At 53.0% G+C, this 24,172-nt stretch overlaps 9 protein-coding genes and 1 non-coding gene across 10 annotated transcripts; 5 read left to right on the top strand and 5 right to left on the bottom strand.

Annotated features, from left to right (window-relative positions):
* Positions 1 to 697: 697 nt before the first annotated feature.
* Positions 698 to 2,097, bottom strand: BO72DRAFT_446751 (esterase/lipase family protein). Its single transcript, XM_040944374.1, has one exon. The coding sequence runs from the start codon at positions 2,017 to 2,019 to the stop codon at positions 784 to 786; it is 1,236 nt and encodes a 411-aa protein (XP_040803027.1). The 5' UTR covers positions 2,020 to 2,097; the 3' UTR covers positions 698 to 783.
* Positions 2,098 to 4,022: 1,925 nt separating this feature from the next.
* Positions 4,023 to 5,776, top strand: BO72DRAFT_401153 (FAD-dependent oxidoreductase; the record flags this gene model as incomplete). The annotated part of the gene is made up of 3 exons (XM_040942175.1): positions 4,023 to 4,660; positions 4,730 to 5,424; positions 5,505 to 5,776. The coding sequence occupies 3 exons, from the start codon at positions 4,023 to 4,025 to the stop codon at positions 5,597 to 5,599; spliced, it is 1,428 nt and encodes a 475-aa protein (XP_040803026.1). The 3' UTR covers positions 5,600 to 5,776.
* Positions 5,777 to 5,793: 17 nt separating this feature from the next.
* Positions 5,794 to 5,865, bottom strand: BO72DRAFT_t89. Its single transcript has one exon. It is a non-coding gene; the product is annotated as a tRNA-Arg (tRNA).
* A 1,752-nt stretch (positions 5,866 to 7,617) lies between these two features.
* BO72DRAFT_494854 (uncharacterized protein) lies at positions 7,618 to 7,935 on the bottom strand (the record flags this gene model as incomplete). Its single annotated transcript, XM_040948505.1, has 2 exons — positions 7,618 to 7,757; positions 7,830 to 7,935. 2 exons carry the CDS (start codon positions 7,933 to 7,935, stop codon positions 7,618 to 7,620), a joined length of 246 nt encoding a protein of 81 aa, XP_040803025.1.
* Positions 7,936 to 9,747: 1,812 nt separating this feature from the next.
* On the top strand, positions 9,748 to 11,707 carry BO72DRAFT_457594 (aminotriazole resistance protein; the record flags this gene model as incomplete). Its single annotated transcript, XM_040946344.1, has 6 exons — positions 9,748 to 10,040; positions 10,112 to 10,129; positions 10,180 to 10,689; positions 10,752 to 10,985; positions 11,058 to 11,305; positions 11,406 to 11,707. 6 exons carry the CDS (start codon positions 9,748 to 9,750, stop codon positions 11,705 to 11,707), a joined length of 1,605 nt encoding a protein of 534 aa, XP_040803024.1.
* Positions 11,708 to 12,162: 455 nt separating this feature from the next.
* On the bottom strand, positions 12,163 to 13,185 carry BO72DRAFT_446748 (uncharacterized protein). The gene has a single exon (XM_040944373.1). The coding sequence runs from the start codon at positions 12,892 to 12,894 to the stop codon at positions 12,433 to 12,435; it is 462 nt and encodes a 153-aa protein (XP_040803023.1). The 5' UTR covers positions 12,895 to 13,185; the 3' UTR covers positions 12,163 to 12,432.
* A 2,553-nt stretch (positions 13,186 to 15,738) lies between these two features.
* Positions 15,739 to 16,688, top strand: BO72DRAFT_467426 (uncharacterized protein; the record flags this gene model as incomplete). The annotated part of the gene is made up of 4 exons (XM_040946834.1): positions 15,739 to 16,112; positions 16,182 to 16,222; positions 16,279 to 16,629; positions 16,669 to 16,688. 4 exons carry the CDS (start codon positions 15,739 to 15,741, stop codon positions 16,686 to 16,688), a joined length of 786 nt encoding a protein of 261 aa, XP_040803022.1.
* Positions 16,689 to 16,794: 106 nt separating this feature from the next.
* BO72DRAFT_374361 (uncharacterized protein) lies at positions 16,795 to 17,648 on the top strand (the record flags this gene model as incomplete). The annotated part of the gene is made up of 2 exons (XM_040941130.1): positions 16,795 to 17,085; positions 17,148 to 17,648. 2 exons carry the CDS (start codon positions 16,795 to 16,797, stop codon positions 17,646 to 17,648), a joined length of 792 nt encoding a protein of 263 aa, XP_040803021.1.
* A 61-nt stretch (positions 17,649 to 17,709) lies between these two features.
* On the bottom strand, positions 17,710 to 18,981 carry BO72DRAFT_494849 (TauD/TfdA dioxygenase family protein; the record flags this gene model as incomplete). Its single annotated transcript, XM_040948504.1, has 3 exons — positions 17,710 to 17,884; positions 17,934 to 18,475; positions 18,538 to 18,981. The coding sequence occupies 3 exons, from the start codon at positions 18,979 to 18,981 to the stop codon at positions 17,710 to 17,712; spliced, it is 1,161 nt and encodes a 386-aa protein (XP_040803020.1).
* A 633-nt stretch (positions 18,982 to 19,614) lies between these two features.
* On the top strand, positions 19,615 to 24,039 carry BO72DRAFT_374591 (putative FAD dependent oxidoreductase; the record flags this gene model as incomplete). The annotated part of the gene is made up of 17 exons (XM_040941137.1): positions 19,615 to 19,745; positions 19,801 to 19,926; positions 19,976 to 20,249; positions 20,302 to 20,448; positions 20,503 to 21,284; positions 21,790 to 21,995; positions 22,058 to 22,115; positions 22,175 to 22,313; positions 22,370 to 22,478; positions 22,513 to 22,699; positions 22,771 to 22,876; positions 22,960 to 23,084; positions 23,155 to 23,199; positions 23,275 to 23,378; positions 23,439 to 23,494; positions 23,567 to 23,682; positions 23,814 to 24,039. 17 exons carry the CDS (start codon positions 19,615 to 19,617, stop codon positions 24,037 to 24,039), a joined length of 2,937 nt encoding a protein of 978 aa, XP_040803019.1.
* Between the last annotated feature and the right edge of the window lie 133 nt (positions 24,040 to 24,172).

The raw sequence follows: 24,172 nt of genomic DNA, 5'->3' as shown, positions 1-24,172 counted from the left end.
CGATGCTTGAGCGACCGGAGATAATCCCCACTTTTGACGCGTTTTGCCGGGTGTTCGTTCCGCTTTTCTCTGGATCGAAATCCAGGTGCCTTTGTCTGATCTTTCTGTTCGATCGGGGTTCCACCCTGGAGTTATGCTATTGCTATGGTTATTTGGTAGGTGGTCACGGGTCGTCCTTGGTGAGAGTTGAACATTACGAGGTGTTGTGTCACCATGCTCCAGACTCGATTCTCGTATTATCATACTCGAGTGTAGCGAGTCGACCTATGAATGAGTTGGAAATAGGTTTGTACATTGTATGAGGAGGTGAGCAACACCTGTTCTCCGGTGCAGGTCAATTGACAGGGGTAAATGATGTAATGGGTCCAAGGAGATCCGCCCAGCGGACGATCCTTAACATTAGCCTGCAGAATGCGCCTGAGTTCGTGCTCTACTTGGATCTTGACCGATCGCATCCCTTTTTAGGTTATACCATTAGCTTCAAAAGCGCAGGAGATGTATCAGACACCATACAATGTGTCTCCAAATACTAATTGGACGCATATTGCGCTGGTCGACTCTATAGCCATACTTAGGGCAACGTCATCTACAGAATGAAGACCAAGACCACCATCCTTATGCAAACTTGCTTATGTGAAGGAAAACAGAATATCATGATCATATGTACAATTCAATCGAAGAGCTCTAACAACGCCATACCAGGAATCTAACCATATAGAACATACCCCCAACCGCCCTTATCCCCAACGCCAAACCCACAGAAAAAGCTCCATTCCAAACCTGCTATACCGAAACCAACCCCGACATCTCCGAAGCAACAACCACCGCAGGCCCCTTCACCATATCCGCAACCACCACCTCCTCAACCTCAACCCTCCCCCCCTCGACAGCATAACCCGGTAACTCCGGCTCGCGCCAAGACTTAGGCGAGAAGAAGAGGATCTGCTTCAACGCGCCCGCCGCCAGGGCCTGCGTGCGCGCCGCATCGACCAACCCAATCCCCTCGGCCCGGCCGCGCCTACACACCGTCGCCAGATCAATCCTCTCCAGGCTCCCGGGTCCACCATGCTGAATCGCATCGGCGATCAACGCCCACGCCAGCGGATGATACAGCACGGCCTCATGCGAACAAAACAGGCCGCCGGCCGCCGCGAAGGAGCGCGGGACATGCAGCTGCAGCTCGCAATTCGTGACGCCGACGCCGCGCGCATCCGCCAGGAAGGCGGACGCCCCCGGCCCGGACTGCGGCTGCACGACCTCATCCGTCGCGGAGTAGATGGAGGTCGTCGGCACATACGCGGAATCCCCGCCGCCGGAGCGGAGGGTCCTGATAAACGTGGCATTGCGGGTCTGGTTCCACACGGCCGGGGTGCCCGGCTGGGTGCCGGGGAATGGACAGAGCGCCCACGCGGCCACGGTGCCGGCGAAGTCCGCCGCGAGGGCGACGAAGCTCTGCACGGGGCCGCGCGCGCTGGGCCAGTATTTCAGCGCCCACTGCGTCGTGATGCAGCCCTGGGACCAGGCGATGACCGCGATGTGCGGGTGGACGCACCGCGCGGAGAGGTAGTGGATCGCGTAGGCGACGTACTCGGCGTTGCGGGCGGAGGCGTCGCACATCCGCCCGGGGATGTTCAGCCACACCGGGTCGCCGAAGGGGCTTTGGCGCAGCAGTTTCGTGAGGTTGGGCGCGTAGGCTTCGCCGCCGTGGGTGCCGGTGCCGGGGACGAGGAGGACGGGCGTCCGCCCGTCGCGGCCGTACTGGAAGTCGGCGGGGATGTGGATGGCGGAGCGCAGGGAGGTCTCGGGGATGGAGTACGGTGCGTCCAGCTCGGAGACGTGCGGGTAGATGCTCGTCGCGAGGTCTGGGTTCTGGTTGTCAACGGAGTTGATGTCCACTGCAGGAGCCCCGTGGCCCAGCATGGTGCTGGCTAGGTTCGTGCTGCGTGCGCGGAGGGAACGGCGGTAGGTTGAGAGGTGCTTGTAGTAGGTGTCGAAGAAGGGGATCTGCACGAAATTCATCGTGATCTTGGGGTATGTATGGTTTTAGTGTCTCTTTGGCTTTGACACGGAGACACTATGTGGGTATTCCGGATGGCACGTCCGGAGAGGATCATCCTGTCGATCGACCCTTGACTTTATATATTCAGGGTTCTTGGGCGTCACAGCCGGTCAACGAGGGACAAAAAAAAGTCAATCGCTTGGAAAGAGCACAGAGCACTTGCTGAGGTCGCGAAAATAGTATCCCAAACGAAACCCGCGACTCGAAGTCTGGGCGTGATTTCCCCTTGGCGGCGTCGGCAATTCTTACTCCTGGCGGGGATGCCGATACAGACGCGAGCGCGGCTCCACATCCACCCTCCCTTCAGCGACCATGAAAATTTGATGTGGAGAAGGCCGTGTCGTATCTCCCTATTTCAAGGCTGCGTTGGGCCTTCAGCCGCTCGCTTCAGCTGGCGACCTCCGAACTAGTGCTATGTGGCTGATCAGGTCACTAGCTGAATCGAGATAAGCAGCCCGAGAAGAAAGCTTCATAACAGCGGCGATGCAGCGCCAGCCAGCCGCGCTATTGTTCTATTTTCCTTTGCGATTGTGGCTGGCTTGTGTTCGGTTCAAGCTGCCGCAACCTGAGCGGTGAATTTTCTTGTGTCTGTGCTGTGTCTTCGCCCTTCAGTGCACAATCTCAGGCATTCTTGGTCCCGATTGCGCCCCTATTGCTTCAGGGTATGAGATCGCGAGCCGCCTGTACGGTGCCGTGGTTTTCCACAGCAGGGCAGCTGGTGTTGCCAAGAGTCTTGCCAACTCGCTCGGTCCAGAGCCCAGCTGGTCTGGATATGGTGACTAGCCAGCTGCGAATGGCCACTATCTTGGTGATGTCTTCCGCATGTTTGGCCGAGCGAAACAAAAGGTCCAGACCATGGCAACTTGCTCATCTGCTAATGTAGAATCCCTGGTGCTCCTGGACAGTCCTAGACGTATTTTTGGCGGTTAAGGGGTCTAGGTGGACCCTGGGCTGTTAGAGCCAACTCTATCCTTATGTCGAGTCCAGATTGCATGAACGGGGCTGATCTTCGCAGTGGTGGGTATCACTCGAAGTCTGATTCGAGCAGCTCTCGTCCGTCAAACAGCGGAAGGCCTCGCCCGGAATGACCGCTGGCTGCAGCAGAACGTGGTGTCGCGCTGGATGTGGTTGCCATAGAGGAGTGTTCCTCAAGTCATGTGCCGTAGGTGAACCCTTGTTGTCACCTCGGATGCTGAAGACCTCGCAATGCTCTGCTTTGCACATTGGGCATGAGTATTTCTAAACCAGTTCATACGCGCCTGCAGGCGCAGTGTGAAAGGCTTAGCCATTTAATTCCCAAAGTCTCCTTACGCAGAACGTAAGAGGTCGTGCCTTTTAACGGGCTCGTGCTGGCTTCACGGGCAGACCGACCGTGACCTGTGCTCTGATCATGCCTCGTACTTCTGCAACCAAGAATATTGATCATTGGTGGTAAAGACCTTGTGTTCTCTGATCAACATTACAATAGTGCCTGGGTCTTTCCATGCGAAGCACGCGGTTTGATTGCATCGCAACAGAACCAAACATTTGACGACTCCCCAGATGTAGAAGTCGCTGTCATAGCATAATACATGACTATACAACTCAAGAGCATTTTGATGAATGAAGATTTGTTAAAGTTCCTGATCGAGCCCGAATAAGCCCGGAATCTCTCTAAGTCGACTACCATAATAAGAAAAGGTCAGTGTAGATGAGAAGTCTGTTCGTACGATCATGGCTTCTGTTCCAAAATATGTAACCTTAAAGGGTGAAGCATCTCCTGCTCCAGTTACTATCGTGACAGGCACAGTAAGGCTGGGAAACTCTATTTGTGCCGAATGACCCGAGGCTCGTATTTCGACCTACATCATCCTTCCAACCTTCTCAGCGCAACCAGCAATGGAGGGGACCTTCAGCAACGGCGGTTTTATGCTGTAATCCAACATCATCAGTCGTATAGTACAGTCAGTACGGATCACAAACCATGAAAATCGTCATCGTGGGCGGTGGCATCTCAGGGCTGACGGCGTACCTGGCCCTGCAGAAGCACCTCCCCAAGCCCGCACCGCCGGCCCCCGACCACGAATACACAATCTACGAGCCCTACAACACCTCTCCAGAGACCACGTCTCACGAGCGAGCGCAGGGTGCCACACACTCCTCGACCCTGACCGTGGGGGGTGGGCTCGGTGTCGGCCCCAACGGGCTCCACGTGCTCCACCGGCTGGACGCCGATCTGCTGCGCGACGTCGTGAGCAGTGGATACATGGTCGACCACAGCAATCTGAAAAGCAAGCACGGTCGTCTCCTCGTGAAGCTAGAATCATCGGGGACAGGTGGCCGTCCCCAGGGCCCAGACCAACGGCTGCGTATGCACATGCTCGCGATCAGCCGCCATGCGCTCTGGAGCCGTCTACGTCGCGCGGTACCAGACACGGTGATCGTCAACAAACGTGTTTCGCAGGTTATCGCCGTCGCGGACGGGCCAAATCTCGTCAGCTTCGACGATGGCAGTCCTCCCGTGCAGGCGGACCTGGTGATCGGGGCCGACGGGCTGAAAAGCACGGTTAAGCATGCGCTATTTGCCGAGGCGGAGGCGGATCCATATCCCCCGCATTACGAGTAGGCCTTTCCTTCTGCCTACATGCTCATGGTCAATTCTGGAATTACTGACGCGGGATATGGAAGCAGAGGCCTCGTGGGCGTTGGGGGCTTCATCCCAGCAGACAGCGTCAACCACCTCGTCGAGACAGGATCAATGAACTTCATCTTCGGCGGGAACGGCTTCTTCGGCTACTTCTACGCGAAAAGTGCGAGCTCGGACCGGAATCGTGATTCACCGTGTCATGTCTCGCAACCGGGGGATCTGTTGGCGTGGTGGTCGACGTACGCGATCGAGAAGAGTCCCCCCGACTCCAGAAGCATTGATACAGAAGATGTCACTCGACAGTTGCGGGAGCGCTACGCCCACTGGACGGATCCAGTGGTCCAGAGGATCGTTCGCAAGATCCGTGTGGAGAGTATGTGGCCGACCTGGACCTCGCCGCAGCTTCCGACCTGGGAGCGGGACGGGGTCGTGCTGATCGGCGATGCCGCACATTCGCTGCCCCCGACGTCGGGGCAGGGGTCGTCGCAGGCTTTGGAGGATGTCGAGGCTTTGGTTATGTTCCTTTCGCATCAGCTGCGGCGGGTGTATGCTGAGGAGAGCCAGCCCTTTAGTGTCAGGGTGGAGAAAGAAGTCATCAAGGTTGCTGCGAAACAGTATGAGGCGATGAGACGGCCGAGGGTGGAAGCTATCCTTGCGAGGGCGAAGAATATGCAGGACCGGAAGCGGGATATGGGGGTGGTGCAGGAGTATGTGATGTATGTGTTTATGTGGCTCATGGGTGAGTGCTCTATCGTGATTCCTAAAAGTGCAGACACGGGAGGGACATGATGCTGACGCTGATGATGACGGCGGGAATAGGTTGCTTTCCAAGTGTCTTCAGAGAGCAGCAAGAGGCGTTGTTCGAGTATGATTTGCCGGGTGATGTGGAGAGGGTTCTAGCGAGGGATGTGTGAATGGGAGGGGAATACTTTGGGGAAACAGCCGCCCTATATGCGCTATGACGGTCGCTTGCGAGCTGCCATCGTTTATTTGTGCCGGAGTAACACGCTCTCTACTCAATGCCGTGTCTTATGCAGATTCCAGGCGTATTGGGGCTCAGAAAGTAAGAAGTGGAACCTGGCATAAGCGGGTAAAATGCAAAAAGAAATGACCTACGCAGGGCTCGAACCTGCAATCTCTTGATTCGTAGTCAAGCGCCTTACCATTGGGCCAGCAGGCCTTGCTGTTGATAGACGAACTTTTTGTTTGCAAAATAAACCAAAATCTAATGACATCATCTGCGAGACCTCTGTTGGAGGTCCTAATCTGGTTAGGACTCGTGTGGTAGCCATCATCAACACTGCAATTTCTTTGTTTGATTGGAACCTTATCACTCCCCAGTCTTCCATGTACTTGAGTACTGTACAGCTCGCTTGAGGCTTCTTGTACTCTGTAAATGTATCTTTCTTATTTTTGCCATAATGATAAACAAATGAGACGATCTCCTAACGGTCAACTTTTGCCAGATATCTGGCCAAACATAAATACCCAGCAAAGTGTTTCCCTGCATGAAATGTAATCCACCTCAACCGTACATAGCGACTGAAACGCTAAAACACCTCGATCATAATTGTAAAACCAGCCCAAACAAAGTGTCGGAGGCATAGAATAAAACATGGAACACATTAGACCTCTCCCAGGTAGCATCCCTTGCTAAGTATAAAAAGGCCCGACAAAACTTCTACAAGCGAGCCATAAGCATTGCCCCTTTACCTCGAGTCCGGTCACAACAAAGTACCAGCCAGGTAACTGGATAAGTATCACTTAGGCAGCGGTGGTCAGCTTCGATCTCCCAGTCAATGCGGGGTAGCCACGGCTCCGGGCAGAAGTCATCATGCAACAACACCTGCCCAAGTTCCATCCGTGACTGGCCACTGAAGAAAGCGGGGTAAAGCACAAATGCCAAAGAGACAGGCCTACTCCAGCAAATCATTCACTCGTGTTTTGATTACTGGCCCTCCTTCCTCTCTCCACGGGCCACCCTCCATCACAGGCTTCTCCTTCTAGGTTACGACAGGAGTAGACTAGGAGCGAAAAGGGAGCGAAGGCAAAAAGCCTTAGCTGCCGAAACAGAAAATCTGGGGTAGTGGCCCACTTCCCTCCGATGCCGGTGAACATTAGCTATGGCTTGACTCTTCTAGGTCTGGATTCAGGGGCTAAGGCGCGTGGTGGATATGGTGCATTGGGGGACTTTCCATACATTGTTTGGACTTCACATCTAGAAAGGGACGATGCTGTTGTCAAGGTTATGGAAGGGTAGACGAGCCATGATCAGACCACCGTCACCTACAATCAGTGACTATGGCATGAGCAGCCACCGACGCGATCCAATGAATGGGTTGGGTTTGGAGTATATTACTGTCCTGTGCGTCTGGTCGGTGTGCTGGGTGAGCCCTTGACCCAGATTGCCTGTTTGCGACGCCTCCAGGCTATCCCTGTCGCGCATACTGTGAGCACATTGGCTGAATCCCACCCACCCAAAGTAACAAAAGGGACATGGATTCTGAAGTCTACCGGGGGGGTCAAGTTGCAGTCCACGCTGACCCTGCCTCGACCCTCTCCGAGGCTGGCTGGCTGGCGCTCTCATCGAGCAGTGCCCCTCTTCTGCGACATTTATCTTTGTGAATCTGATTCATAAGATTTATCATGCTAATAAGATACTAGGCGGTAGTAGTAGCTAAGTACACCTGAAGTACTGTGTTCCGTTCCTCGACGGAAAATAAACAAAACCCTCCTAAACGCCGGTAGGTCATCACCTGGAAGATCCCGTCCTCGAAAGCCCCTCCTTGATAAATCGAATGATTGGTTTGAAAGAAAATGTGACTGGTGTCATCGAAAGTACGAAGTCTGACTGTCTCAGACAGCTAGGCTCGGTCTGCTGAACCCCCTTCCCTTCCTCGCGAAAGTCGCGTGAGGCAAACAAAAAAAAGGTCTACTTTAAGTGTCGCATGTAGCGTAGGGTAAGATAGACGGCGCCCATGGTTGTATAGGCCGCACCGCCCGCGGCAATCCAGACCGGTCGGTGGACGCTAAAGGAAGTTTGAACGAGCTGGTATCTTGTTCTTCGCTTCTCTGGATGAATGGGTTAGATACCTTGGCTCGTCGCGCCTTTGCTTTGATGAGATTGCTGTTGCGGTGTCCTACCTGTGTTGAGGAAGCGGTTGCGCAGAGTCGCCAGCTGCTGTCGGGAGTATGCACCAAGCGTGGATCCAGCGGACGAGAGTCCCTGGATGATCTGAGGGGTTGACATCTTCTGAGATTGGAAGTTTGTGTGAGTTGTCCGATGAATCTGACGATGAAAGGGAGAAAGAGCTGCGAGTTGTAGGAAGGAAAGTCAAGGCCACCAGCTCTTTCAACCGTGTTGTGGTGACAGAGGTGCTGGGTGACACAAGGTTTATATGTCCTTCGTCTCGTCACCAGAAACGCGGGGTAGTCACGAGAGGGTGTGCGATGCAGCACAAACAGCTGGGCAAAACAACCACTGCACCGCCCTTTATCCCTGCTCCGCGATGATCTGGATGATTGGGTGGATGGGTGGTTATTGGTTGGCATTGATGGTCCGGGTCGACGCTGGCGCTGATGTCGCCCTGGAACCGACCGCCGGTTGAGCTCCCCTCTTCCCGTACGAGTGACAAGTAACCCTACTGTGCGACCAGATGGCCCCCAGGTACTGTGTCCCTTGATGCTGGGGTGGCGTTGTCGTTTCCAAGGGTATCTCAGGCCGAGTTGGGGAGCCGCTGATTCGTAGACCTTCTTGCTCCCACGCGATGATCAGTCTACTTATGCATATGAGGGCTATAGAGGGAGCGGGACGATTAGGCGTGACATTCAGAGAGGGGTTGAGAAATGAAGTGTGCCAGGTTGCCTCAGTGAATAGAGATATCGTGATGCATGATAATGTATACTGTCCTGGTAGCAACCGGAATGTGAATGTTCTTTGTCTCATCCACTATGTTTATCAAGGCCTAATACCACAACCTACTTAGCTACTTCCTAAGATTCATGACCTACCTATAACGAATGGCAACATGAATGAAGAAGTAGATTCAGTGTGGCAAGACTGATCGAAGTAAACCGGGCTTGGTGTACTGTACTTCATGCAACACGTAGTCTCATGGCAGGAAAAGCCGGACATGCTGATCTTAGCTCCGAAGCATGACCCCGCTGGTAGTGATGAGCTCACTGAGGCTCGCACAAGCTATTGATCTCTTGCCCTTCTCTCATTTCGTCACTCATGAGGTGAATATCACCGCTACTTGTATGTATACCTTAGGTGTCGCTCTTCCCGGAACGCGCTATCTTGTCGCTGAAGTCGCTTTCATGCCTCATGTTCTCGATCCAAGCCAATGCGATGACCCGGTATATGGCACTTTTCTATGTTTGGTTTTGAACAGCCCCGAAGCTGGAATATGGTTTGTCGAGACAGGGATATAGAGTCAAGTCGTCGTGGCAGAGTCCCCGGGAGCCATGATGATGTATTGTCGCTCAAACTCCTTTTTATAATGACGAAAGACCTAAGCTTCAGGGATAAAATATGGTCTCAGGTAAACTCTCTAAGGATTTGATTAACTAGGATATAGGGTTGAGATGGATGCCACCGGTCTATGCATTGTGGAAGAATCCCTTGGCAGCCATTGATCTATGCACCCACTGCAATGCAGCTTACTCAGCGGATACCTAGCTATGAGGACTACGGTGGGCCGTGCCAACCACTTCTTCTCTGCCGGAACTACCTTCCGTAGGCATTTCGAGGTCTCTAAATCAGGGATAGTAGATAGAGGATCCGATGAATCTGTCATTGACCTCCCTTTCCCGGTTTAGGTCTTGCTAGCGCCAGCGCGCGCTTGATGATTCTATGATGCTAGCTCAATTCTCCCGAGCTAGCCCCGCTACCAGGACGACGTATCATCACACCCGGTACGCCAACCGGGTCGGTGTTGCGGGCTGTTCCGATTCAATCAACCTTGACGCCGAAACAGAAACATAAGCGTTCCTACCCGAGCGATGTTATCGATCGCCTCCATTCACATACACGCTTGACGAATTGCAGGACGGACAAATCATGTCTCAATCTCTCTTCATCGCTCAGACAACCGAACCGGTCCTAGATTTGCGTGACTTGAGTCTGTTGTCTCAACACACATCTCGTCCTCGAACCTCCCTGTCCGAGCAGCAAGAGTCAATCGACAGTACCCAAGATGTGCACGCCACTACACTGTCGCGAAGTAGAATGGTGATTCTCATCACGACCCTCACTGGCATCACGTTCGTCGGAAGCATGAGCAGCGGTCTTTCGACTATCGGACTACCTGTGATAGCAGCCGATTTGAGACTACCAGATAACCTATTGATGTGGTAAGAATCCATACTCCTTTACGTGGCAAGCTGAACTCTGTTGTCTGATGAGAGCATGTATGATCTACTAGGCCGGTATCGGTATACCAGTAAGTGGCCCGTCTCGGCTGTAGGTAATATATTGCTAAGCGCGCATCAGTCTCGCAAACGGATGCTGCCTGCTTCTGGCAGGGTCTATGGCAGACCTTATGGGCAACCGGATGATCAATCTACTGGGCTGTCTTCTTCTCGCCGCGTTCATTCTAGGATGCGGGGTAGCAGATTCTGGTATCCAGCTGATCCTATTTCGGACCTTCCAAGGCATAGCAACTTCAATGTGTCTTCCAACAGCTTTTAGCATCTTGACAGAGACCTTACCAATGGGCAAGCCAAGGAACATCGGCTTCGCTTGCCTAGGTCTGGGACAGCCTCTGGGATTTGCGGTCGGGCTTGTGTTTGGGGGTCTTTTCCAAGGATCCTCGCTGGGTTGGAGATTCGGTTTCTATCTTTGCGGCGGCGTAACCGGGACTCTCATGGTTATCAATTACTTCAAGCTTCCACAGGATGTCGCCCGCCAACCCATCACCTTGCGCAGGCTCCGAGCAGAGATCGACTGGATTGGCATAATCCTTTCAAGCTCTTGCCTAGGAATTATCTCCTACGTGTTCGCGTATGTTCTACACACATCTAGCACGCTTGGCGGTGGGCGGAGCCTGCTAAAAATGGTCACAGTACTATCTCTGACGATCCATCGAATGTCCACAAGGCTCAGAATATCGCCCTGCTTTGCTGCGCGGGGGCCATGATCCCTGGCTTTTGGGTCTGGATGGGCAGGCGCGAACGGGCGGGAAAGCCCGCTTTGATCCCAAACTCTCTGTGGAAGAATACGGCATTCTCGTCCATGTGTGTCATTGTCCTTTTTTCCTGGGCGGTGCTGAACGGCGTGGAAACCATTCTCAGTCTCTTGTAAGTTGATCCCGGACGACGACAGCCCCGCCTGCACAACGGGAACAATCATCTCTAAATACCTTCCCGCAGCTTCCAGGAAGTTCAAGAGCTATCGGGCTTTCAGTCCGCTCTCCGCTTCTTGCCAAATGTCGTCATTGGCGTTCTCCTAAATTTGGGAACAGGTCTCTTGGTCCATCGTGTGCATGCGAATCACCTGGTGCTTGTAAGCTCGCTGCTCAGCGCCGGGTCTCCCTTGCTCATGGCTATCATTGACCCTCAATGGTCTTGGTGGTATTGTGCTTTCTGGGCGGTTCTGCTCAGCCCCCTTTCAGCCGATGGTAAGCCACCAAAGTCGCTCCTTGCCTCTCTACTCCCACAAATTTAAACCCAAATATGAGACCAAGTTTCTGACCCCGGCCCCTTGGTACATCTACAAAGTGATCTTCACCATCGCCAACCTGATAGTCGCGGACGCTTTTACCCCCCAGACGCGCGGCCTGGCGGGTGCCGTCTTCAACACGATCGCGGAGTTCGGAACCTCTCTGGGACTCACCATCTTCGCCATCATCTCCGCGGGCGTCACCCGGGATTCCTCGATCGCAGACAAGCAGTCCCCCGAGGCACTCATGGTTGGCTACCGCGCCGTCTTCTGGACGTGCTTTGGGCTTATGCTGGGGGCTTGTGGTGTTGGATTGTGGGGGTTGCGGAATGTCGGTCGGATCGGGTTGAAGAGGGAGTGATCGCTAAATCCCAGGGCTCTGAATTGCCATGTCTTGGTTGTGACGGAGGCCCAGAGCATACGGACGCTGGAGCATCGGTTGTCTTTCCTTATCAGGAGATAAGAAAAGAACGAATATCCATGCTGAGTATGGTGGTTGAAATCTTGAAAGGCTTGCTTCTTTTTGCGGGGCTATCGGGAGGCAATGGAAGATCTAGCAATTGAAAGTACGTTAGAAGAGTCCGAAGAATGTCAAAGACAAGGATAAAGGAAATAGTGAGGCGATAGTAGAATGGAAGTAACAGTCCATCTATGCACTAGACATGAATGAGGATACCTGAGCCAGGATGATGTTCGTAATAAGATTTCATAAGGTGAAAAAAACTATTGCTTAGAATGTGACTTAGTGAATAGTTACAATCTCTTAAGGCTGTGGATAAATACTTATTCCTGATGAATATCGATCATGCCCATTGCCTTCTCTATATATCGCATAGACCTTAGATGACTTATTCCTACAAGAGACAGTCTCCTTCAATGTCTCTAAATGACACAATACACAAGATGTATTGCACCCATTGCCCATACCACCACACATGAAGCATCCCCCCATCCCCCCTCCCCACAAATCTACCGAAGATAGTCATCGAAAACAGATTGTCCCTGAAAGCTGGCATCGACCGCTTTCGCTTACGGTCCTCGATACGAAGAAATTTACCGCCGCCCAGAGCAAGAAACTCGCCCCTATTAGAAGCTATTGACTCCACCCGAGGCACAGTTGACGAAAGACAGCAGCGGACCACAGTACGCACTGGAGTCAAAATACGCCGTCTTGCCCAGTTTCAGGTAGGCTTCATAGGTGCCGCCATGGTCCAGAGACAGACACTGCGTGCCGCACACCTTATCCTTATCCACCGTGGTCAGGTAATGGTAGAGAGCGCCGTGGATCGTCTCCTGCTGGGCGGTCGTATCGCAGTTGCGGCCCGTCGCGTAGTACTCGTACGACCAGCCGTCAATGGTGCCGCTGCTCGTGGCGCAGCTTTTCTCGTGGCTCTGGGCCCAGATGAGCCCCGCGATGGCGGACGAGATGGTGTATACGTAGCTGCCGATTGTGGCGCAGCCCGCCACCGCGTTGATCTTCTCGCAGACCGTCATGGGGGTTCGAGCTACTAGCGACGACGTGGTGCTGCTGCTCACATCGGAGGCCATTGCCTCGCGAGACGTGAGGTTGAATACTGTCTCGCTGTCGTCGAGATGTAGACGATACCACGAATCAGGCAGCGGTTGGCCGTTGATGAGCTGGCCATCGGTAGCAGAAGAGAGGGAAGATGGTTGAGATAGCGTGACACCATAGAATGTGTTTAACGTCAGGATCGACGCCGTGAGAAACCGCGTAGTACCAGCAGAGGGAGGAGATCAGGATTCCAGATATAGAGAGGCGAGACACAAAGGCGACGAAATCCATGAATTTTTCTTCTTGTCCTGGATGGGGGCTTAAATGTGAACCAAGGATTGATTGAGCCACGGATGAAGGTTATTGGTGTTCTTTATATACTATTTATTTTGGCTTGGAGCTCGGCCGTACGATATTGGTGACTTGAGGCTTCGGCCGATAACAGTGGTGTGTAAGAGAATCGCTTGTATGGAAAGGGCTTAGATATGTCTTAACTACAGTTATCTAGCGTCTTGATAGCTCGCTTTGATGTGGCGTCTCTCACAGTTTAGCTCCATACCAGCACGGGACTAGAATCATAGGCTCCATATCTCCTGCGGTAGGATCGGGCGCAATCTTTGTTCTTCTCCACTGTGCCTGGCTGGCAATAGTAACAACTCCGACAACAGCGGTGGAAGCTCATCATTTTGCTTTCCTGGTTTCAATTCGTGTACCAGAATGTAGGGACCTGAGTCTGCCACAACTGAAACGCTAGCAGAGTCTCAACTCACCAGCTCCACAATATTGTAGTCGGAACTCGCTAGATCCCGAGTCTTTAGATTTGCTAGTGCCTAAAGCTAGCTTGCAGCCGGCGCGAGGTTTCTGAGACATGTGGGTATACACTACCTCGATTGCTGAGACCGCATCGCAGCATTGCCTCGGAACTACTCTTCACTACAAGACGGCGCCACAAGGCTTATTCTGCCAAGTCAATCATCGGCTAGGATTCCGACAGCGAGGCCCTCTTGTCGCAATCACTTGAGAAACAACAGAATTGATTGGCTGAGACTAATTTGTTCTGAACCCTGAGCAGACCCTTAGCTAGGTAGTAGCGCTACACTTCTGTCCAGGGATTTACACCCGAAATTGCGTGCCAGTCATCCTATGAGACCTCCCGAAGACAAGCACCGGCACCTGATATATTCGGCCCCTTCTTTGCATACACGGGACACCCCTCTACAGTAGCCACATCACACTTCAAAATATGGTCACACTCCCCCTTGACTAAGCTTTGAGGTGACAAAGATTCTTGCATTAGGCTGGAAAGTAGCTGGGGAACACTACAGCTTCAGGTTGGCTGGAGGAAGTCCCACTTGGTGCAATGCCTGTTGTACCCAGTCGTCGCTTCGTCGCCCCACACCCTCGCAATCATAAAATCGCGCAAATTTGGGACATCACTGGGGCTTAGCATCTTCGCTGTTGTGCCCTGGACAAAGGATCTCCGGAAGTACTGAGATTCGACTCTGGGCTTCTGCAGAGGGCTGCTGGTGCTGTAATATAACTGTTGCGGAATATCGGTAGGAATGGCCTGAAGAGGCAGTAATCAAATGGGGTCGGGTCCTGAAGTGTGCCGCGTGTTGGTTGTGATGAAGGCCCAGAGGCCTCGTTAGTCCGGCGGAGGAGCAAGATTAAGGTGCTTCAGAGGAGTCTAGCCATGTTTGATATGAGATGAAGTAAACCAAGAGGCAATTGTGGACTAGAATTCTGAGTTACTCCATCGAAATTGGATCAGGTACAAAGCCAGGGATGGAGGTAAAGAAGTCCGATAGGGTGTTAAAACGAAACTGTTCGTAGAACCAAACTGTTCTTTAAGATGGGACTAGTGAAATAGTGAGATGAGGACACAATTGGCCTGCACTATGTGATACTGTTTTGAGATCAAGTTCCAGACCAGGCAATATAAGCATGCCCACATATCTTATGTCACTAGACTTGCACGATTGAAGATAAAAGATCAACAATCCTTAATATCTTAACTTTGGAATACAAAAAGGTGGCACCGAAGCCCTCTTCGGACATACATTGATGATGACAGGCTTAAAAGAGGCCTTCGATGAAGAAGCCGGAGGCATAGCACTTATTACATGTTCACACTGCCTCTTTACTTACCAATCAGCCATGTTGTTACAGTATATAGGCAGTGAGTGGGCTAGAACCTAGCAGCTAAAGAGTACCAAATGTTATTAGCCCGGTATGACCGAGAAGCTCTCCAGCTCAGGTCGATTTGGAGTGATTGATGCCCAAGACAGTAACTAGGTATACAGTTGACTGTACTAGTCAGGTGTCAAATAAGTGAGTGTGCCGTCGTCGACAGATTACACATTCCTTTCTCAGCCATTCGAAACTCCGTGTTGTCAGATATCTCTTTCACAATCTTCACAAGATGAGGGCTTTTAAGCTGAGTGGCGAAGAAGCACTACTTTTAGGGGGTTCTATCGTGCTTTTTCTGCATGTGATGAGATACTTATATGTAGTAGGAAATGCAACCGGGCAACCACAGTACTGAGCTCGCCGCCAACCCGATCTAGGCCACGCCACAAGAGCCTAGCCACTAGCCGATGGTCACCGCCTGCTTTATTCGGCCAGCGCGAACTAAACTTGCTCCGGGTGTTGACGTGCGGGGTCACTTACGGTTCTTACGGTGCAATGTAACAGGTGACTAGATTGTCCTAGGAACATATCTTCTGCGTCGATCTCACTTGTAACTCGTTCTCTCTGTAGATTCTTTTGAGCTCGTACTTTTGAACTCTCCTGTGTGCTTACTAGACCGCTTTAATCGGACGCTGTGGCTACTTGCAGAGGAACTGATCGACGACGATCACATATTCTTTACCTTCACAATGGTTCGATATCTTCTAGGCGACCGGCCTACATCACTTGAGCTTTCGGATATCACACAGAAGGAGTTGGACTTCAGCGATGCCTCTTTCTTCACTGCAAACCCGGAAGGGCGCCTGCCTACAACAGCCGAGGTGAGAGCATTGTCCAAGGACATCGATTTAGATTCCAAGCCCGTCCCCATAAAATACGAGGACCTTGGCCTGATTGTTAAACTTGGGCCCCATACCACCTTCACTGAAGCACTGAATCTTTGGATGATCAAAACCGTTTTCGGTGATGAGATACCGGTTCCTGAGGTCTTCGGCTGGCGAGTTGATGACGAAGGGTATGTTTTCATTTACATGGAGCTCATCAAGGAGCCTACTCTGGGGGAGTGTTGGGACCGGCTTAGCATGCAAGAGAAAGGCAACATGAAAGATTAATTATCTCAGACCATGGAGAGACTACGCAACCTTGCTCAGGATCCATCGGACAGGTTCTTAGGTATGGCTGAAGGTGCTACTTGAATCGCCGAAACCCAATGACTTACATTTATCCAGGATCGATCGACCGCGGACATTTGTTAGACTATGTCTGCATTAGTCAACCACAAAGTGCCCCTTTCCCCAGCATCAAAGCATTCAATGACTGGTTTGCTCTTCTACACCAATTACCGTTTGAGCACAGATACGACGACCCCAACCGACGTTTGCTGCCAGATGACGGAGACATCAAGTTCACACATTGTGATCTAAATCGGGTCAACATGATCGTTGTATCTCGTAGTCCTGCTCGGCTTGTGCTTGTGGACTGGGAACAGGCGGGTTGGTACCCAGAATACTGGGAATATTGCAAGGCTCTTTACACCTGCAGGTTTGGAAATGAGTGGCATTTGTGGAAACTACTAGGTAGTAAGTTAGTAACGTTACTTACTTACTGTATGAGCTGAGCTTGTCCCCGCACTGGTTGACGATAAGATAAGTATCCATCACGTGTCTGCAGTATTATCCGACCGACCGGTGGAAGAGCATGGAAAGGTCTTCTTTCTTCCTACCATGCACGCAGCCCCACCGAGGATGGCGACCGCAGGCAATGGCCGAACACATACAAAGCAAACAGGTACTCCAGACTACGATGATCCAGTCTTCTGGGATAATAAGTTCTCTAGTGGTCGCGATGTCGGCGAATGGTTGAATCCTGGCGAACCGCTCATCGACGCGGTCATGTCGCATCTTGACCGCCGCCCCGCGCTCGATGAGCCAGCACCCTCACCTCGTGCCTTGCACCTCGGACCCGGTATCTCCAAGCTGGGATCAAAACTCTGCGCTGAGTTTACAAAGCGAGGTTGGCCCGGGAGCCAAATACTGGTTAGTTATGAACGGCCTCTGCACGTATACAACCATGAACTTACGCGAAGCTGTCACAACAGAACGTCGATTTCTCCTTCGAGGCCGTCCGCATCGGTCGCGAAACAGAAGCCACAAAGGAACAGTCGCAGGCGATGCACTGGATGCAAGTCGATCTACGGTCTTGGGAAGACGTCTCCAGGACGATCCCGTACGGACCGTTCGATGTGGTATTTGACAAGAGCACCAGCGATGCGATCGCGACGGCGGCGCCCTTGACATTCCCTTCTGCTTCCGAGGCATCGAACACATGTCCGACTATCCGGCAGGTTGTGGAGGAATCTGGAGAGATAACATTGTCGCCGGTGGAGGTACTGGCTCTGCATCTGGCACCGTTGACGCAGAAAGGCGCCATCTGGGCCACGATATCCTACTCGACGATGCGCTATGATAATTTGCCTTACTTGGCTCGATACTGGCACTTGAATTCTCGAACTCCCCTGAGAGCCCCGAAAGGCGAGACCTCGTCCTTTGCTCATACGCCGGACGTCTTCCACTGGCTCTATATCCTGGAGCGGAAATGATATATTTTCATTCAACCTGGCATACCGATTCACTGCTACCATATTCAATCTCATCTCCTTCTCAATTGTTCACCTTGGCTAGTTCTTCCTTCTCGGCATTGTCCAGCAAGCCCAAACTCTCTCTGCGGGTCGGAGCCTTCGGGTCAAAGAACGGCTTCTCCGCCAAGGACGTGACTCTAGTGCCGTGCCGTGGCTCAGTGCCCTCATAATCCCAGCTGGCGTTATGGATGGTAATTCTGCAAATTGTTAGTCTTGTCTTGATATACCATTTGTAGGGCGACTGACCGATTGTCCCAAAGAACACTCGTCCTAGGGCTCCACTTGAACCTCACTTGGATGTCAATGTTCTTCTCAAACACGTCACACAAGTAGCCCAGAATGAGATCGCTCTCGGCTTTATCAAGGCCCACGATACGGTCGGTCATTGCTCGATTCACCCAGAGCGCCTTCCAGCCGGTCGCAGGATGGACACGAACCAAGGGGTGTTCGCGTTCGACATACTTTGGGCCCTGCTCCGGGTGTTTGCGATCTAGATAAGGGTGTGCAGACCGGTAGATCGCAGTTCGACCGTCAATGATCTTGCGAAACGCGGGCGATAGCTTCTCGTACGCCGCGTAACCGCTGGCCCACAGGGTGTCTCCTCCAATACTGGGGATCGTGTCGTTGTGTAGGTGGGTTACTCCCGCGGGCTGACGCTCGTGGACGAGATCTGTATGCCAGCGGGAGGCACCTCCGGGGTTGCGGAAGTTTGCCGGGCGCTCTGTTGCTTGCAGAGCAGGCCAGATGACTGTCACGCCAGGAACGCCAGGCACTTGCGGGACTTGAGGCTTAAACACGCAAAACGATATGAGCCGCCCACTCTGTAGCCATAGGATGCTCAGCTGCTTACATGGACCTCAATCTCGCCAAACCACTCGCCCAGCTCCTTCTGTTGTTGGGGCGAGATGTCCTGATCCCGGAAAAAGACCACACTGCGCTCCGCGATCAGAAGGCCCAGCTCGTCTTTCTGCTGGTCGGTGAGGTCCTTTAGTTGTAGGCCTACTATCTCGGTTCCGATGTGCCTGGTGAGGTGGATCACCTCCTTGGCGGCGGACAGGAGTGCTTTCTTCTCGGGGTCCGCTCGACTACCCGGGTCCACATGTGGGCGGTCGTAGTCACGGATGCTGTAGACATCGTCCAGATACAACGGACGCGATGGGCGATAAGGATAACCCTCCGAGAGATCGATTCCTGCTTTCTCCAGGCGTTCCTGGGTTGCCGGTGGGAGCGGGAGGGTTTGCTTCAACGGTTCCGCCACATCGACAATCCGGGGGTCAATCGGTGCTGGAGCCATGGGTACGAAATATGTTGATTGATTCAGCACTTATTTCCTGGGACCTAGCTTAGGGTCTTAGCTACAGCTACTGCTTTTGATGTCTATTATTTATGTCTTTCAGTCGGACATCCTCCCCAGACGCAACACCGTGCAATAGCCGGAGTGGGATCACATCATCGTTCCACGGCATTGCGCCTTTGCATCCCACTCGTCCTATGAACTCGAACCCTTGTGATCTCTGCTCAGAAACCCCTCTTTTTCGTCCTCTTCCCCTCATTTGGGTCGGTCCTTATCTTTTCAAACCGAACCTTCCAACACGCACAGGTCTCCACTCGGCAGTTAGCTTAGGAATCACCATGCAGGGATACGATGGCCTCATCATACTGCATTTGTCATGTATCCTGTATCATGATCCGGTTGGTTAATTCTACCATCGCGGACCGGGGATCTGACGTTCGAGCGATATTCGGACCCAGGATAATTTGGACCTTCGCTTCGGTCCAGTGAGTGGGACTATTACACCTTATGCGCCTGAGATAGCGTTAGCGATATGGGCCCACGAACCGTACTCTTAATGACATGGTATGCGGCCATCGCTCGAGAGGGTGGTGAAATTTACGCAAACCTGGGCCTTTCGCTCTCGACAGCACCATGACCCGTCAGATCCAACACGTCGCCGTCATCGGAGCCGGCATCAGCGGCGTCACGTCCGCCGGCCATTTACTTGCTGCGGGCATCAATGTCACCGTCTTTGAGCGGAATCATGCCGCTGGTGGTGTGTGGTATGTCGTATCCAGCGTTCTTGTGAGCACAGAGTCGTGTTAACCAGAAGCATAGGCTCTACGACGAGCGGAAACCTCTCGAACCGAACTACCCGGCTATGAAGCCATCCACATCCGAGCGGCACAGGGAGGGCGAAAAGTCCGATGAAGACTCGCTGCCACTGAAGCATGCTCCTCCTGGGTAGGCGTTGCCATTCGTGCTGTAGCTGTGTCGGTGTTGACGGAGATAGGCCTTGCTATGTCGGTCTAAAGAACAATGTCGAAACGACGTTGATGCGCGTGAAGCTCAATGCCTGGCCAGAGGGTACGCCGGAGTTCGTCAGTCACACAGTCATGAAGGAGTATATTCAGGACACATCTAGAAAGGCCGGAGCCGATGGAGTCACTATCTATGGTGCGCGCGTGACCAGCGTCAAAAAAGACGGGCATAAATGGCATGTCACCTGGTCGACTCTGCGAGAAGACGGAGAATCGAAGAGCTTGGATGAACACGAGGAGACAGCTGTAGGACTTATGAAAGGGCGTGGAAGACTGTGATGCTGATGTATTTTACTAGACATTCGATGCGGTCATCGTGGCTTCCGGTCACTACCATGCGCCCCGCGTACCGGATATTCCCGGGCTTTCGGACACGAAGATGAGATGGCCCACCCGGATCATTCATTCAAAAGGCTATCGCAAGCCTGACGCATACAAGGACAAGGTATGAATCTCGGTCCCTGAAAGTCGAGACGAACAGAAGTAACCGTTGCACCAGAACGTACTGCTTATCGGAGGCGGAGTATCATCCACCGACGTAGCCAAAGAGATCGGCCCGTTCGCTAAGCGGGTCTACCAAAGCACGCGGAATGGCATATTCGATCTGCCATCCAGCATCCTTCCTGACAATGCGGCCAGAGTTGGCGAGGTGGAGCGCTTCGAGATCACCAACAAGAACGGAACAGTTTCCGACGACCAAGCGCTCCCGCTGAACATCCATCTCAAATCCGGCCAAAAGCTCTGCGAGATCGACGATGTGATCATATGCACCGGCTACCATATCACTTTGCCCTTCCTGCCGGAACTTCACGACGATGCGACACCAGCCGAGAAAGCGAATGAGACGATTCTTGTCACCGACGGAACGCAGGTGCACAACCTACACAAAGATATCTTCTACATCCCGGATCCCACTCTCGCTTTCGTGGGCGTCCCCTACTATACAGCAACCTTCACCCTGTTCGAGTTCCAGGCAATCGTCGTCGCGAACGTGTTCGCGGGGATCGCTCAAGTTCCGTCAGAAGATGCCATGCGGGCGGAGTATGCCGAGAAGATCAGAACGAAAGGCAGTGGCAAGACCTTTCATTCGCTCAAGGATGTCGAGGAGGTATATGTGGACGATCTGATGGCCTGGATCAATAAGTATAGAGAGAAGCGCGGATTACCTGTTATTGACGGCCATACGGAGACCTGGCATGCAGCCAAGGCGATCCAGCGCGAACGAGTCAAGGGGTTAATTGGCGGAGGGAGCGCGAGACGAGATAGTGGCGTTGGCGAGCAGTGGATTTCCTGTCATTAGGCTGGAACCTGAGATATTGGGGGAAATAGAGCATACAACCTAGCGCATACAGCCGAAGTAGGGTCTACGCCGGGACCAACTGTTGGCCAAGGCACATCATCTGCATCGTCGATGACGAGCTCCCACCATGCAATGACAACCAGTGATCCATGTTTTCCCCTCACGCTTTAGACCTCCCGCATGATCATCAGGAAGCACGAATTTCTTATCTCCGAGATACCCGAGCGCTTACAGGCTGACATTCTCATGCACGAATGGCGTAAGTGGGGTAAGTAATGATGATTCCGTAGTGGTGTATTGTCTCAGCTCCGAGATCGTTGCGAGAGGGGTAGAGCTCTGCTGGATGAGGTTGTACGGTCAGTCACGTTCAACCGAAGAAGAATAGGCCATACGTTCTCTTCGCAGTAGTCAATGACCTCATAAGGATGAAGTGTCATATCATGCAAGAGGCGTCCATACCTCTTATTTCTTGAAGCTCGCGGCTAGGGATACTCAGACCAAGACGACAGCTGCAATGGCTCCCTCACCAGCTGTAGTAGACGAGAGCGCTGTCTCCTCATCCGAACCCATTGTCCAAAAAGCACCCAAGCGCAAATGGGTCAGTTACATCTGGGATACCTTCGACAAGTCGCCCGAGGAGCGTCGACTTCTCTTCAAGCTTGACACGGCGATATTGACTTTTGCATCTCTCGGTGGGCTTCCCAGGACATATCCAACCATAGTTATCATTCTAATTGACCTTGTCAATTTCCAGGATACTTCATCAAATACCTCGACCAAGTGAACATCAACAATGCCTTCGTCTCCGGGATGTTCGTACACAACCCGAAACATCCACACCCCGTTCTCCAACCCGACTAACTCCCACCAGGAAAGAAGACCTCGGGCTATATGGCAACCAACTCAACTATATGCAAGCCTGCTGGACGGTGGGCTATGTCATTGGCGAGATCCCGAGTAACATGCTTCTCACACGGGTGCGCCCTCGCTACTGGATCCCCGCCATGGAGGTTTGCCCTGCCCTACCCATCATTCATCACCCATCGCAGCTCTAACAACACGCCAGCTCCTCTGGACAATCCTAACCTTCACCCTCTCCCGGGCCAAAACCCCAACGCACTTCTACGTCCTGCGCTTCTTCATCGGCACGTTACCCCCTCCCTTTCCCCCCCGGCGTAGCCCATCTAACCCCAACGGAATGGCAAAAAGGCCTAGCCGAAAGCTCCTTCTACCCAGGGATGCAATACATAATCGGCTGCTGGTACCGCAAGGACGAGCTCGCGAAGCGATCCTGCATCTTCCACACGAGCAGCGGGATCGGGAGTATGTTCTCGGGGTACCTGATGGCGGGGGTGTATCGGCTGGGCGGGAGAGGTGGGTTTAAGGGGTGGCAGTGGTATATCCCCATTTACCCATCCTCGTCACGTTGACAAGAGGTTGGAAAGCATAAACTAACGAGGAAATCAGGCTATTCCTCGTCGACGGGATCATCTCCCTCCCCGTCGCGCTGAGCGGGTTTTTCGTCCTGCCGGACGTGCCGGAGATTTCGGAGCCGTGGTATTTGTCTCGCGAGGTGAGAGACACCCTCCTTTTCTTATCATTTACTGTACACTCCATTGGATGGGTGAACATTGCAAACTGATACTTGTAGGATAGGAGGTGAAGCTCGCGCAGAAACGGATGCAGCTCGAGGGCCGCCAGAACCGGCAGCCTTATACGAAAGCCAAGCTGAAGAAGATCTTCGGCTCGTGGCATATATACATGCTGACTTTGGTTTACATGTGTGATCCCCTACACTTCCGTCAATTGGTACTGAATGAGGGGATGGCTGATGTGGTAATCCGATGACAGCACGTTCAACAACGGGGCAGCGGGCGCGCAGCCTGTCTTCCAGCAGTACGTATCTCCCCACCCTCGAGCCACCTCTTTCCTCCACGCAGCGTGCCGAAAGACAGTCCTGATAGGGGACAGATTCCTCAAAGCCTCCACGCACCCCAAGTACACGATCGACCAGATCAACGCCTACCCGACGCTCACCTCGGCGGTGCAGGTGGTCACAACCCTCATCTACGCGTGTAGGTCCACCCATCCACCACTCTGGACATAACACAAAGATCATACTCAGAGAAGCGCAGGGACGTCCGATACCATCCTCCGAGGCAAACGCTGGCCGTGGATCATCTTCGGCGGAGTATGACCCCCACCCCACCCCACACCCTTTCCCACCCCACATCCAAGCAAAAGGCTAACCACCCCCCGCAAGTGCATCAACATAACCTGCTACATCTCCCTCGCGATCTGGGACATCCCGGTGGGCTGGAAATGGACCTGCTACATCCTGTCCGGCGCGGGGTTCGGGCTGAGCGGGTTGTGCATGGCGTACGTTCATCGCCTTCGCCCCCTGTCCCTTTCTTCTGCCTTGCCCTAAACCCCCTCTCCCATTCCCTCGTTCGGGTTCATCTTGATTCTTTTGACGGGCATCGGATAGGACAAGCTGATGAAAGACACAGCTGGGCCCATGAGATCTGCACGGCCGACAACGAGGAGCGCGCCCTCGTGGTCGGGAGCATGAACGAGATGGCTTACGTGTTCCAGGCGTGGCTGCCGCTCGTCGTGTGGCAGCAGGTCGATGCGCCGCGGTACCGGAGCGGGTTTGTGGCGGCCACGGTTATTTCGGGGCTGTTGATTGCGGTGACAGTCGCCACGGCGTGGTTGCAGGGGTGGGAGGAGAGGTGAGTTTGCTCTTTTGCCATTGGATAAAGAGGGTGGGGTGGGTAGAGGTTGATGCTGATTTTGCTATCTGTAGGGCGAAACATGTGGCTGGGAGTCTGGAGGGGGAGGAGGGGAGTAGGGCTCGTTTGGGGGTGGG

This window comes from Aspergillus fijiensis (assembly GCF_003184825.1).
Source record: "Aspergillus fijiensis CBS 313.89 unplaced genomic scaffold BO72scaffold_15, whole genome shotgun sequence".
In the NCBI taxonomy this organism is placed as follows: Eukaryota; Fungi; Ascomycota; class Eurotiomycetes; order Eurotiales; family Aspergillaceae; genus Aspergillus; species Aspergillus fijiensis.
Note: the sequence above shows the minus strand (reverse complement) of the source record. Positions and strands in the feature narration are given on the sequence as shown.

Coding starts and splice junctions, on each gene's coding strand:
- BO72DRAFT_446751 (XM_040944374.1), bottom strand. CDS start 2,019: ATGAATTTCGTGCAGATCCCCTTCTTCGACACCTACTACAAGCACCTC.
- BO72DRAFT_446748 (XM_040944373.1), bottom strand. CDS start 12,894: ATGGCCTCCGATGTGAGCAGCAGCACCACGTCGTCGCTAGTAGCTCGA.